The 15,429-nt window shown below is 42.5% G+C and overlaps 1 protein-coding gene across 4 annotated transcripts in view; it reads right to left on the bottom strand.

The window, feature by feature from the left end:
- Positions 1 to 4,620: 4,620 nt before the first annotated feature.
- Positions 4,621 to 15,429, bottom strand: part of Dab2 (DAB adaptor protein 2) — a 54,594-nt gene continuing 43,785 nt past the window's right edge. For all 4 annotated transcript variants that reach the window (XM_075975952.1, XM_075975954.1, XM_075975953.1 and 1 more), the window contains 4 exons: positions 9,868 to 10,491; positions 9,279 to 9,388; positions 8,422 to 8,489; positions 4,621 to 6,558 (listed from right to left, as the gene is read on the bottom strand). In XM_075975952.1, the coding sequence (XP_075832067.1) occupies positions 8,427 to 8,489; positions 9,279 to 9,388; positions 9,868 to 10,491 (797 nt within the window). In that variant the 3' untranslated portion in view covers positions 4,621 to 6,558; positions 8,422 to 8,426. The remainder of the gene's footprint in view (positions 6,559 to 8,421; positions 8,490 to 9,278; positions 9,389 to 9,867; positions 10,492 to 15,429) is intronic.

The raw sequence follows: 15,429 nt of genomic DNA on the forward strand, positions 1-15,429 counted from the left end.
GTATATGTTCAGGGTTTTATTTGTACATGTCCGTTTGTGCTGCCTAGGTGAAAGTCCAACCAATGGAGAGTCATTTAGTCATTTATTGTAATTCCTGACTGCTATTTTTTCCCTTATTGACAGGTGTCATTGTGCAATAAACCAAAAAAAAAAAAAGGCTAGAGAGGTTAAAAACTAGGAGCAGTAAAAATAAAAGTAATCAAACAAACAAAATCCTAACAGTTCTTTCCTTGGGAGACTCTGGAAGGAAAGTTGAAGAGAGAGGTATAATTTGTCGGAGAGGCCTGTGGGTTATTCTCCTAAGAAGCCTAAACTCAAAATAGCTCCAGGATTGACACCATGAAAGACAGGCTCTGAAAGGGACACTCTCACCACCCCTCCCTCTGAAATCCTCATGGCTCCCACACAAGCGAGGTGAAGTGTGGAAATGGAAGATTTTTGTAAACTTCACACGTCTCTGTCTCTTTCTTAGATGTGTAATGCATTCTTCTGAAAACTGCAGTGTGAGCGCCACAAGACTTTAGCAATAGCCCCTGAAAGGATTGGGCCTGGTTTTAGTGGAAGGACACGCTAAAAGAATAGAATTTTCCTCTGCCGTAAAAAAGAATCTCCACATTTCCCAGAGTTGTGGAGAGGGAGAGGTTCTGGAAGAATGGAAGAATGTGGGTCAGGCAAGCTCTCTGAGAATGCGGGTTGCACAAGAGAATGACCTGGGATGTTGCAAACGTGGAAGTCTGCTACTCCCTATCTTACTCAGATTTAACTGATGGGGCCTCTCAAATCATTCTAGTGAGGGCCGGAACGGAGAATGCACAATCTGAGGAACAAGAGAGAATGTAATGGAGTTTTGTGGGCCATGTTTCGTGACTTGAAAATGTGCCCCGTGAGCAGGACACCGTTCTTATCTTTTGTTTTGTTTTGTTTGTTTGGGACAGGGTCTGCCAGGGCAGCCCAGGCTGGCCTAGAACTCCCTGCAGTTCCTTTGGCTCCACCCAAGCACTGGAATTACAGGCATGAGCCCATACCTAGCTGTTCCTACCACGTTTGTTTTGTTTGAGACAGATTTGACCTAAACCTTCTCACTCCACAGCTGAGGATGACTTTGAACTCCCGATCCATCTGCATCCCTTTCCCAAGGGCTGGGATTGCAGGCACACACAATTTATTTTTTATTTTTCAAGACAGGGTTTCTCTGTGTAGCCCCCCCCCCCCATAGACAGGTTGATCTCCAACTCACTGAGATCTGCCTCCCTCTACCTCCAGAGGACTGGGATTAAAGGCATGCAGCGCCACACCTGGCTGACACAATTCTTCAGAAATATTCATAGATAATTATTAATGACAAAAGAGAAAATCTCAAGCATTGGCGTATGCAGAGGTAAAACAGGCATCTGACTGCGGGGATGACAGGTCACAGAGCTAGCAATCTTCCCTGTGCCATAGAGAGTACAGGAATGTCATCACCTTTTCCTGGCTCTTCTCCTTTACACATTCAGAGCCTGAGAACTAACTGAACTAATTTTACCCCTCTTGTGAGCTTACTGTGGAGACCATGTGCCTGCCCGACATGTAAACCATGTGAAATTGTCAGGCTATAAGATGATTCTTACAGGTGCTGTGCTTGTAGCTAAGTCAGTGAGCGGATGCATGTCAGAGGGTCCCATGAGCCTTAGCTAATGATGCCAGATCTATCAGCTATGTTACAGTGCACAGAGGACTCTTGAATGATCTCTCGGACCCTCTCAGGATGTCTGTGGACTTAAGGATGGAAGTAAGTTAGCGTAGGATGCTTTTTTATGTTAATAAGATGATGCTAGTTGATTAGATCATGAGTATTAAATTTGGTAAGCTGTTGTGACTAAATACTGCAAAATCACCTCTTTCTGGAAGATTGGGGTAAAGGGCAAAAGGAGTTCTTGGTTTGAACGGGAGGATATTCCAGATTGCTACTTGATTTTATCATCGGGTTATACAATATAGCAATATGATGGGAATAGTAAATTATAATAACAACTTAAAAGCTGATGTATACGATATAATGTGTACACTCTATGAATAACGTAGTTTTTATTTTTACGATGCCTTTAGCTCTTCCTGGCTCCTGACATCTATTAGCATCTGACACACTTTGAAGTGAAACTTGTGCCCTGTGTATATCTTAGAGAAAGGGACAGGTAGGATGAGTTTAAACTGGAGAAGCAAAAATAACATCTTTATTGGTATAACACATAATGGCCACCAGAGATGAAAATGGGAACTTTTTAACATGCCAACTTATCTACATATGCAAATTAGTTTAATTCTCAATGACTCCATCACAGATTTGGAGAATGTCTGGCTACTCTTATCCAGTCTATTCCTCTTTAAAAAAAAAATCAACAGGCCAGGTGGTAGTGGTTCACTCCTTTAATCTCAGCACTCAGGAGGCAGAGGCGGGTGGCCTCATTGAGTTCGAGGCCAGCTTGGTCTACAAGAGGACAGGCTCCAAAGCTACAGAGAAACCCTATCTAAAAATGCCAAAAAAAAAAATCCCAAAAAACAAAAACGAAAAATACCCACCAACATCAAGCTAAAACAATAGCTGAAGTCAACCATTGTATATATCAGCGATTGAAGAACTGATAGAAACCTATACAAACAGCACCACAGTCACGAAGGATTTTAGAATTGGATTTTTTTTTGATTTTTAGTTTTCTTTTCCTTTTAACTATTGCAGTTACCAAGAAACCCACATTGTGTCTCTGTAAAGCCCAGCACCGCTGTGGCTTCAATAGAAGGTAGAAGTTTGTAATTCGGTATGTAACTCCAGTACAGCAAGGACAAACAGGCTGGGGTACTCAGGAGGTGAGATGACAAGCTGCTGGCCCTGTTCCATCAGCATCACTGTAATTAGGACATGTTAACAGACCTGTAGCTTTCTTCATAGCTGTGTGTGTCTGCTAAACTTAGAACAGGAGTTCTAGTTACTTTTTAGCAGAAAAGAATTAGGTAAAAACATGCCATTTCCCGGAAAGTGTCAGGTGTTTCGTTGTTGAGCAATCTCTTTAAATGGTGATAGCTCAAATATTTACCAGGGACTTTGGGGAACTCCCACCTTCCAGTAAAAGACTTTGTTTTGAATCTAATCCAGGCATCTGGGTCAGAGGCATCACTCAGCAGGGAGTTCCAAGGAGAACCACATTTCTGAGTTCCAGCGTCCTGTTCTTTCCTGCCTAGCTTTCAGCACAGGAAGACATAGCAGTGCTGCCTGATTTGTTTGAGGCAGGCCTCTGACACTGTGGGAGAAGAGTGCCTCCTACAACGGTTTTGCCACAAAATGCCTATTAGAAAAACTCCCTACCCTCTAGAGCAACTTCAGTCATTTTAAAACCTGGATGTCAGCTTCATCGGAGCTGTAATGGCTACAGACTTAACTCATCGGATAATGTATCAACTGAATGGAATTATTTTTCATGATAGCATAGCACTTCCCCAATGAGTGGTTACTGTAATAAAAATCAGTACCTTTTCCCTTTGTGGGTTTGTGTGTGTGTGTAAGAAATCATAGGGTGTCCTAGCTGTTAACACCCAATCTTTTCTCAGGCACATTGAGTGCTTAAATGAAGCTCTAGGATTACAAGAAAATATCGCATTTGGGATAGATCTGAATGCCATTTCTACTAAAGCGTGTATGGAATAGATTTATTCTCATTGTCAGGGCTACTTCAGTAATCCCTTTTTTTCCAACAGCGGTTCTTACCACACTACCTGAATGTCTCCTTGTACGTGAGCAATGCTTAACCTCAGTGTGTGCTTATACATCAAGGTCCACCAAAGACAGTGTGTTCAGATCATTAAACACACAGGAGAACCCCAGATATACCAGATGACCTGTGGTGTGTGTTAGTATTTAGGTGTCTGGACTGGGCCGCCGTCAGCTCACCTTCATCTGGGCTCACCTCCAGCCTGTTGTCTCCACATTCCACCTCATGGTTGTCAGAAGGACACCAACTGTTTTCCATAAAGGGGGGGGAAGAAGGCAGAAGATCCGTACATCCCATAATAGAACATGTACACTATAAAATGGTTCCTCCCTAGAATCCTATTCTTAGAGTTCTTAGGTTCAAATCCCAGTCTTTTGTATTTCCCAGAGCCCACTTTAGGATTTGTTCCAGGTCTTTGTTGAAATGAGATCCCTGAACTTGAACCAGAGCACCATGACTGAGTGTCCCCAGGTGAGCCCTGGCCTGCCAGCCTGACACCGCCGGTCTTCGACATGGCTAGCACCCACCCAGACGAACTCCAACACTTGTGTTTTGGTGGGGTCAAACATGACCGAGTAACAGAGAAGCAAAGGACAAAAGGAATGGACCGACACTGTCCAGTGAATATCACGTGATATGTAGCGACACCGACTCCATTAAATCCACAGGAAGGAGATGCGTATGGATGTGAGTGGGTATAAGACATTGAAAGAGACTGGATCATTTGCTTGTGTTTCCACATCATGGACTTCATCACTGTGAAACCCGAAACATGCCTAACCAGCAGCTTTCCCCCTTCTAGCTGGTGAGCTTTATACCTTGATGACAGTCGATCTAAATCAGGGGTCAACTATTAGAAGGAGCTAACAGCGACATGAAATTTTTGTGATTCCAGTTTATTGAATGAGTAAATTCATAGCTTTATTTGCATACAGAAAAGTGCACAAGAAGACAGGTACATACAAAACAGTTATGTGGCTGATCATCATTTTCAAAAATTCGGCCATCTAGAAATAGTTACCTCCAGTTTAGCACATCTTTATGTATTTGGAATTTTAAAGTATGATTTCAAGTCTCTGTTTATAATAACTGAATAGGAAGTTAGACAGAAAAAAAACCCCATATGTGGTAGATAAGTAACGATTAGCATTAAACAGAAACCCAGAGGACTTCTTCAGCTTGGATTACTTGAGGCTAATCAACAGAGGCTCACAAGACCAGCTTCTTGCTTAAATCCTGAGCAGTCATTTTCTTCTACCAAAAAATAAGATTGTATCAACACCCATAAGACCTGAGCATTAAAGGTCAAGAATTAAAAAAAAAAAAACTCAACATAAACTAAGGAAAACTAAAGAGTTTGGCAGAGAAAAGCCCTTCAGTACTGTATGACAAAAGGACTGAAAATGAAAACGCATTGCATAGGTTTCCAAGGATATGCAGAAAATATTGCAGGCAGATTTTCAATGATAACCTCAAATATTCATTCATCACCCTCTCTCCTCTCTCCAATTATTGTCTTATTTAGTTATATTACTGTCGTTTCAAGAAAGTTCGCAGTTACCTGATAAAGGCATAGAACTACCTCCAGTATGGACCCAGTATTGGGTACAGTCACACTTAGCTTTCAGAACATAGTCCTTCTTTGCTGAGCAGAGTCCAGTTTCTTTCCCGTGTTAAATTGCTCTTCGGAAGTTTAAGAGAATGACACCCTATTCCTTGTGGAGGATGAGGATAGTGTGCCTTCCAAAGTCTAGGCATTGGACTAACAAGGACTGAAGGTGGATGTGTGTGTTCCAAATTGACGAGTCGTTCAACGCCTTTTGACCCATGAAAATCTGTTCCTGGGTATTGTTTATACAAACCCAGGAGCAAAATGGACCCAAAGGAGGATGGGGGACAAAGACACGGAGAGATAAACAATACTTTTTTCTCTTTTAAAATAACCAGCAGGAGATTAACAATGGGATCTCCTAGGTCCTAGGAGACATCATCAGAATAAAGAGAAATTATACTTTTTAAAAAGTAATTGCCACAAAAATCATTTTTATTGAGAAAGAAAAATCACATGATATGAAATTAGGATCATCAAGGGAAATTCAGGCCATAAGGTCAACAGGGTCAAACATCTGGAATGAAAACAATGTGAGGCCCCAGGGAGAAACTGTTTTATTCGCCTTGAATAACGCCTGATGTTTGGAGTTAGAATTTTCTCCGTTTCAAGTCGACGATAAGCGCCTCTGAGGGCATAATGATTTTGTCTGATAATGACAAAATGGCCATCTTGAACAGGTCCTCATTTGTGATTGAGAAGCCTTGCTTTCATTTTACCCAAAAACCTTTCTGAGTAGGGATGGGAAGCAAGGTATCTTTGCTGTCCTAGTAACAGAATGTTTAAGTTATTCTGCATACCAGGAACATCAAATGACTTGGAGCTACGAGGATTTGGGCATTTCCTCGGGGTAGCGTCAAATGAAGGGTTAAGGTGGCCGCACCTCCCAACTGGAGGGTAGGAAGGGGAGTATTCTGAGAGGGTCGCAGGGCACAAAGGACAAGAATTTGGCAGGGAAACTACTTCATTTATAGTTGAGCTAGAGAGTTTAGGAGCTTAATTTACGAAAAACCATAGTTTCGGTTTAGCTTCAGCCTACACAGAAAGTATAAGGCATTTTACAAGAGGCAAAGACAAGTAAGGCGACAGATAATATGTCAAAGGTGGAAGGAACAAGGACAGAGGTCCGCACGTGTCTGGCTCTCAGCTCTTGTCCTTGGCTAAAGCCAGTCTTTTGTTCCTCTGGGTAGTCAGCATGACAATGTCCTAGAGAAACATGGAGAAGAATGGTTAGGATAGTTGGGTTGAATATCAGTGTATTACAGATGACACCATCATTTTCAAATGTTAGGGATAGGGCATCCCAGAGCTGATGGGAAGATAGAATAGACAAGTACCATCCATCCACTAGATGTGATAGTGTGTGCTGATGACTTCAGCACTCAGAAGGCTGGGGAAGGAGGCACCAGATTTCAAAGCTAGCCAAAATCATTTAAGAAAGCCAAGACCTGTCAGAACTAATGAGGGAGACCCTATACCAAACCATCTATACCTGCAAGGATTTACCTGGACCGGAGCAACTGAATTGGGAAGACCCACCCTAAATATGGGATGGGGATCTTTGCAATGGGATTGTAGGCTAAGTAAGAAGGAGGGGCAAACTGAGCACCAGTATCCATGAGCTTTGCTTACTGACTGATGATGCAATGAGACAAGCTGACCTTGTGCCATGACTTTGTTGTCTTGATGGACATCAGCCACGAGCCCTTCATTTCCTAGGTTGCTTTTGCTAGGTATTGTGTTGCAGCAACAGGGCAAGTAAATGATACATCACACAATCTGTGCCTATTTTATCAATGACATTTTAGTCATTTATGTATAATGAAATAAACAGGTTGGTACTAAGTTGTAATTCATGGTTTCAGAAATCCTCAGGGAACTTCACAATGCATTCTCCATAGACAATGGGAAATAATAATTGTTATTATTAGATGTGAGGAAGTTATCTATTACAGATAACTGAAGAACGAGTTTAGCCTTGATCGGATGAGGAAATATTGAAATAAAACGGGCTTGGATTCATTTCATTCATTTTTACTATTCTACCCTTCTGGCTGTGCCTTGTCTAATGTCATGTGACTTAGCTTAATTTTTTTCCCTTCTCTTCAGTGTCATGAGATCAGAACACAACTGGTGTCATTTATTGATGAGAAGAACAGATCACAGGGAGCCCTGGCAGAGACTTCAGCTTTCCTAGAATAAAGTCCACTAGAGATGGGATGGTCAAGCCTCTCACTTAGTTTGCACTTCTGTTGCTTCTGAGGGCAACATTGACAGCTGTCACTGGGGTCAGAGTAACACATCACAGCTCAGGGACCAGTCTGAGATTATCCTTGAGGAAAGAGATGAAAGAGAAGTTGTATTGTCATCGGTTTCAGAAAGTCCTTTAAACCTGGACATTTTATAGAAAAGCCAAATTGTTATGAGGATGCTATGCCTTCAACATGATTTTTTTTGGGGGGCAGGGGTTTCAAGACAGGGTTTCTGTGTAGCTTTGGAGCCTGTCCTGGAACTAGGTCTTGTAGACCAGGCTGGCCTCAAACTCACAGATAGTCACCTGCCTCTGCCTCTCAAGTGCTGGGATTAAAGGCATGTGCCACCACCGCCTGGCCAACAGGAAATTTTTTTTTTTTTAAATAAGTCTGGGAATGTAGCTGGAAGGCTCTTCATTCACGGAGCCCAGTTTTGATTTCCAGAACTACATAAAACTTGATGTAATGGTGCTTGCCTTTAACTCCAGCACTTAGGAAGTGGAAGGAGGAGATTCAGAACAAGGTCATTCTCTGATAAAAAGAGAGTTTGATGCAATGTTCTATTGAATTTATTTCCATACAGGACAGAAGATTTTATCTCCAGGCTTGACTACTCTTAGTAAGAATTAATTTCCTAAATGCTCAGCCTTATTGTTAAATTATCAGAGTATTGATTTTCATATCTATTACTCCCAAATTACACATAGGTAGCCTCTTTCCAATTCTAAAAATAAAACCTCACCCTTTACCTTCTGTATCACATTTTCTCACCATCCACCCTACTGCACGAAAATGCTAAGCAGGTTCTTCAACTTACAGAAGCTAGGCAAAAGGATTTCCAAAAGGGCTCCTGCGGGCATCAGAAGATGTGGGCTGAGAAGCCACCTAAGAGATAAAACAACACAACACACACTATTACAATCTTAAGAAAAAACATTGATTAAACCTGTTTCATTTAAGCAACACTTAACACAGCGGTTCTCAACCTTCCTAATGCTGTGACACTTTGATACAGTTCCTCATGCTGTGGTGAGTGCCAACCATAAAATTATTTCATTTCTACTTCATAAATGAAATGCTGCTACTGTTATTAATCACAATATAAATGTCTGATATGCAGGATATCTGATATGTGGCTCCTCTGAAAGGGCCAGTCAACCCCAAAAGTTCACAACCCATAGGTTGAGAACTACTGACTTGGGCCATAAGCCAATCAGACATTGTACGTGTCTACAGTGACCTTTGTCTTACTTGCTTGAAGATGATAGTACATATTGTTTGTTCAAAGTCAAAGCTGTGGAGACTTTGCATTTGCTTCCCTCTGCTTGGAAGAATTGCTTGGAAGAGGTATAGAACTATTGATGGGAGATGAAAAATTAATCTCTAAAGGTCTTTAATAGACTATTTTGATTCTGCTTCTCCCATGTTTTCACAAGACCAGTTCAGTGAAATCCAAGAGGAGTTTTCTGATAGTATTATTCCTCAAGTTCAGGAGATGGGAAAGCCTATGGAAGACAATCTTGCTCCAGCTTGACTGTATGTTCACACTGTGAAGATTGCTAAGAACACCTCATAGGCAAATAGGCATTCTCAGCAAAGAGTTGTTGCATGGGGCAGGTAGATTCAGGAAACTGCAGGGGTATGTGGCATGCTCTTCTAGGATTCAGTACTTACAGGGGGCTGTGATGAACTTAAGCATCCTTTGGAGAAGGGGTTCTCAAGTGAATTGTCAGCAGACTTGGTACCCGAGAGGAGACCCTGTCTGGGAACTGGCTTTGGTGGTTCTGGAAAGCAAGGGACCCAAGCAGTTAGTAGACAAGTTTTGCTCGCACACGTGTTCCCTGACTGGCTTACCTTTGAAACTTAATTCTTTACACCGGTGAAAGAAAAAAAATCACCACACATACCAGGACTCTATTCATCTATCAGAATAGAGAGCTACGTTTATACTTTATCTAAAGTGGAAGACTCTCAGAAGTTCCTTGCTTGTTGGCCATGAATGGGGGCTATATTACCATTCAGCTCTCCAAAAGCCCTTTCTATAGCTCTCAGAAGCCCTTTCAAAAACGGTCACTGGGGGGCAGCATTGGGCCAGTCCCTGGGATTGGCGGAGGTAAAAGGAATGGTTAAATTACCACCAGAGACCCGAACACCACAGCAAGCAGGAGGCTGGCTACTGATGAAAATAGAAGGGTCCTCTGAGTTCCCCGTGCGACTTTAAGGCAGCTGAAACATTAGTCCGCAGATAAGTGAGCAAACTTACCATTAATCTTGCTCAACAGCTGATTGGCATCAAAGTCGTCATGGTCTACATGCTCCTGAGGGATGCCAACTTTATTGTTGAAATAGCTGGAGAAGGCACTCGAAGTCCCTGTGGCCGGTGTCTCTCCCTTCCTTGAGGGTACAGGTGGCTGCCGCAGCTGGAAGTCCTTAAACATTTCCTTCACTTCCTTGACTTCTTTGTCCCCGAGTGGGTCTAAGCCAGTAAAAGCATCACTGGGAATGTCCTTTAGTGGGCCATTTCTGGGAGGTGGCTGAGGAGGCGTGGCCACAGAGGGCAGCGCAGGCGAGGGCTGAATGGGCAAGGCAGGAGGTGAAAAGGTGTTACTCTGGAAAGGATTCCCCAGGGAGCTTGTGGATGACCAGGCATTGGGTGGTGCCACGGGTGCAGCTGAACACCAGACTGCGGGGGCTGGAGGGGAAGCTGGAGTCGCAAACGATGAAGGCTGGTTCCAGACTTGAACCGCTGGGGTTGTACCGAAAACGATCGGCTGACCGAAACCTGAAGGCTGGCCGCTTATTATGGCTCCTGGGACCACAGCTGTAGAAGGACTGAAGACGACAGGTGCCCAAGGTCCTGCTTGAGGGGGTGTTACTGGAACACCCCCTGAAGGAAGAGGGAGAGAGATGTCATCAAGAGGCAAGCTTGAAGAGAATTACTTTATTTTTATAATGATGTACTAATTGTATAAAATCATGAATTCAATTGTGATTTTTCAAACATCCAGATAACATACTTTGGCTGTCTTTGTCCCTTTGACAAGAATTCTTGATTTTTAAGAAGCATGACTCTCTGGCTGTATCTGTAGACCACTCCCAAGGCAAACTACTCTGTGAAGTTTTGAATCTGACGCAGAAATAATGGCTTCAAGAGATTAAATAATTCTGACGGTTAACTCATTCACACCGTTTAGCTGGAATTCGAATGCTTGTTGCTTGTTCTTTCCACCACACTTCTTCCCTCGTTAGAAGAGTAATACATCCTGTAAGTTCCTAATCATGAATAAATGGATGCTTACCAAAAATGCATCGATGAACCTCCAACACCCTGAACAGAACTTGCAGACAGTAAGAACTGATTTGTCGAGTGGATAAACAAGCAAATCAGTGACGATCAAGCAGTTAATTAAGACAGTTCACTGTGGAATCACTATTTAGTTTTTGCATTTAACAGCTGGCTGCTGCTGAGGACTTCTGGGAGCCAGTTATGGAGGGACACAAGTTCTCCAAAAGCATCTCTCCTATTTTAAAGGGTCCCTCCTTTTTTAATGCTGTCAGACTTGACACAGCTCCATAAAGGGAAGATAAAACATAGCTGAGATCCACATAGTTTAAACTTTACACATAAAAACGGAAGAAAGACTATTATCCCAGGATGGCTGCTTCCAATAAAAGTGTTTCCTGCCTTGTGTCACTTGCTAGACGAAGTTAGAGTGGAGTAGTTGGAAGACAGGAGAAGCAGCCCCTTTGTGGATAACTGTGGTCTCCTGTCAGAGTTTTATCTCCAGGGCCTGCGTCCCTGTCATGTTCCTCAGGATGCAGTTGCCTCCTGAGAACCCAGGCCTCTCCAGCCTCTGTTCCGTAGGTGGATCCATGCCCTGCATCCTGTTCTAACACAGGACATTGATTCTCTCTGCAGTAACCATCCGCTAACTCCAGTCCAGCCTCACCCTCAGTCACGGATGGTGCTACCTGTTCTGAGGGTCAGAGCACAACATTCTCTCACTCTCCATTTTCTAATCCAACCAAGCCAAGGCTTCAAACTTGGGATAGAAAAGATTTATTGCTGTTGGTTTTTTTCCCCCCAGAGTGAGAAGAATTTTGAAATGGGGTTAGGGGCTGTTATAGAGTCCTCTCTTTTGATCTTTTTCTTATCATGAATGCTGGCATCTGGTCAGGAGCACACCTGCTCCACTCCCATAGAATGGCCACCTTACTGGATCAACATTTCTCACTGAGGAAACGGAATCAGGAACATATATAATCAGACAATGAAAGCTCACAGTCCGTGCCCATAGGGGTAAACTCATGTACCTTGGCCCTGACCCCAGCACATTCGTCTCCCATTTTGGCCTCTTCACAGCAAGGCACAAGAAACAATTACTTGTGCAATGGGGAGCTAATTCACACATAACTTCACAGACACATGGGGGCCAGGACTTATTTGCGTTATGGGACACATTCACAGAAACTGTGACATGGCTTCTCTTATTAAGCCTTAAAAGTGGGTTTAGCGAATCAAAGACCTGGATATTAATCCACACACCTTCGAACACCTGATTTTTGACAAAGAAGTAAAAATTACCAAATGGAAAAAAGAAAGCATATTCAACAAATGGTGTTGGCATAACTGGATATCAACATGTAGAAGAATGAAAATTGATCCATATCTATCACCACGCACAAAACTCAAGTCCAAATGGATCAAAGACCTCAACATAAAGCCAGCCACACCGAACCTTATAGAAGAGAAAGTGGGAAGTACACTTGAACGCATTGGCACAGGAGACCACTTCCTAAATAGAACCCCAGTAGCACAGACACTGAGAGAAACAATTAATAAATGGGACCTCCTGAAACTGAAAAGCTTTTGTAAAACAAAGGACATGGTCATCGAGACAAAACAACAGCCTACAGAATGGAAAAAGATCTTCACCAACCCCACTTCAGACAGAGGTCTGATATCCAAAATATACAAAGAACTCAAAAATCTGGTCATCAAAAGATCAATTTAAAAAAAAATGGAGTGCAGACCAAAACAGAGAACTCTCAACAGAGGAATCTAAAATGGCTGAAAGACACTTAAGGAAATGCTCAACATCCTTAGTCATCAGAAAAATTCAAATAAAAGCAAGTCAGATTCTATTTTACACCTGTAAGAATGGCCAAGATCAAAAACACTGATGACAACTTATGCTGGAGAAGTTGTGGGGAAAACACCTGCATTGTTGGTGGGAGTACAAACTGGTATAGCCCCTTTAGATGTCAGTGTGGCCGTTTCTCAGAAAATTAGGAAACAACCTTCCTCAAGACCCAGTAATACCACTTTTGGGTATATACCCAAAGGATGCTCAATTGTGTCACAAGGACATATACTCAACTATGTTCATAGCAGCATTGTTTGTTATAGCCAAAACCCAGAAACAACCTAAATGCCCCTCGATCAAAGAATGGATAAAAAAAATGTGGTACATTTTCACAATGGAGTACTACATAGCAGAAAAAATAACAACCTCTTGAATTTTGCAGGCAGATGGATGGAGATAGAAAACATCATTTTGAATGAGGTAACCCAGACACAGAAAGACAATTATTACATATACTCCCTCATAAGTGGTTTTTAAATATAAAGCAAAGAAACCAGCCCACAAATCACAATCCCTGAGAAGTTAGACAACAATAAGGATCCTAAGAGAGGCATATATAGATCTAATCTACATGGGAAGTAGAAAAAGACAAGATCTCCTAAGTAAATTGAGAGCATGGGGAACTTGGGAGAGGGTTGAAGGGGAGGGGGAGAGGTGAGCAGAGAAAAATGTAGAGCTTAATAAAAATCAAGAAAAAAAAGAGAAGAAACACTTAACTCACATAGCTGTTGTGAAAGTTAAATTTATGTTTGTGCAGATGCATTGCAAGAGTTCGATCTGTAAGATCTTAGAGTAATATAATTTATGTGTAGGTAAAAGTTTTTAATTTTGATTATGTTTGAATTACTTCTCAAGATTAATAAAAGCACAGCTATTTGTCTTTTTAAAAAACTGGGTTTAATTTAAACAAAGTTAAGTGACAATGTTTCAAAACACATTAGTGTTGTGAATGGAAGGGCCATTTCCTAATCATTTCAACCATTGCGAAGTGCAAAAATAAAGATATAAAAGGAAGCCCCCATTTACCATCCTTCATCCTGAATTACTTGCCTTTCCTTGCAAAACTCTGAACTCTAGTCATAGATAGTATCAATGGGAGTGCCATTTGTAAAAGAGAAAAAAATATTTCATTTGCTAGGAAGTAAGTGCTTGATAAGTCTGCTTTTGTGCCAGCCTTCATTCCCATCTCCCAGAGACCGCCCATTATGTTTCTAAAACATTTATGGCCCAGCTGGAGAAAGCAGGGGCAAGGACTGAGGAAAAAGAGAGTGCAGGCATAAAGCATTAATTTTATTACCTTCTGAATCTAGATCAAAACACAGGGTTCAAGTCAAAGCCGAGGGCTCAGCTTCCTGTAGTCCCTTCTCCCTGCTCCCCCCTGCCCCAGATCTCGAGAGGAGGCAGTCCCCCAGCTGGGTCCAGCGGAAGCCAGACCTACAACCTTCCAGGCTTTGGCTGAGGATCACTGCCAATGGACAGGGGCTACACTGTGGGGCTCAGTTTGAGTTCCATGTCCAAACTTGGAAGAATCATCAGTATTCTGCCGTTGTAGAGCCCAAGGCCTCAACAGGGGCATATCGCCAAAAGGCTTCACTTCGTCTGAATAAATTAACAGTTATAGGGTCCAGCTGTATCTTCAGGCTGACTTGTTAAATATTGGCTGCTAGAATTCTTCAAGGCATTGATAGGAAACTCCAGAGCTCTGGGATGTGATCTAGTCACAGACCCTGAATGCAAGTTCTCTGCCTTTCTATGAAGGAAAAGACACCCGCTGCTTCACTGTGGGCATAGGGAAAAGAGCAATGCCAGAAAAGGCAGCTTCTGAAGGGCACAGTGTATTTTGAGTATCTCTGGGTGTTCTAACATCAAGCAGAAGCCTGGAACTCACTGACTTCCCACCTTCACCTGGATTTCAACCACTCAGCGTTGGTGACAGCTGCCTTCTCTGCCCTGCTCCATACATGTTTACTGTGGGAGACAGACATTCTCCTCTTTGCAGGAAAACAGCAAAGGAGAGAAGATGGGAAATAAAGGAGGAAAAGGGATCTTGGTGACTGATTCTGTAGAGGGTAGGGAAAGCCATGATCTCTGTTCAGATCTTACTAAAGGAACAGAGAGTCCTCCTTGATCCTTGGTCCCCCACCTCCCAAGGTAGATTCTCTTTGGGTTTGCACAGGTGCCAAGAAGCAAGCCAACAAATGGAACCCCCAGCAGGATGGCACAGACTATTGTTGGGGGTTCTGAAACTGAGCTATAAAGCCTGAAAAGAACCAGAGGCTGTGGAGGAGGAGTAACAGGACCAGAATTCAGTCAATGTGCTTGCTTCTACCATCATCCTGCAGCAAAGGCTCAGGGGAGCCAAAAAGTCAGAAATAGATTTTAACCCCCAGCACATCCCACTGTCTAAGAATAAACTCCATCTACACTCTTTCTAGGTTTACTTTTTTCCTAGATCTACTTAGATGCTCTTCTAGAAAAATTACTCATTATTGAATTGCTATGGGGCAAGTCTTTAAAAACAGATCAGAATCCGTGACCATTCCCTACCTACTTAGAGCAAGGGGCAGAGCTGAGCCCAGACTTTGACTTTATGATTTAGCCTTGCTTCACACTTAACCAACACCCGCTTCCGGGCACATAAGAAGAGCTGAGCCTCGAGAGGAGACAGACTTCCACCT

Source organism: Microtus pennsylvanicus, chromosome 6, assembly GCF_037038515.1.
Source record: "Microtus pennsylvanicus isolate mMicPen1 chromosome 6, mMicPen1.hap1, whole genome shotgun sequence".
In the NCBI taxonomy this organism is placed as follows: Eukaryota; Metazoa; Chordata; class Mammalia; order Rodentia; family Cricetidae; genus Microtus; species Microtus pennsylvanicus.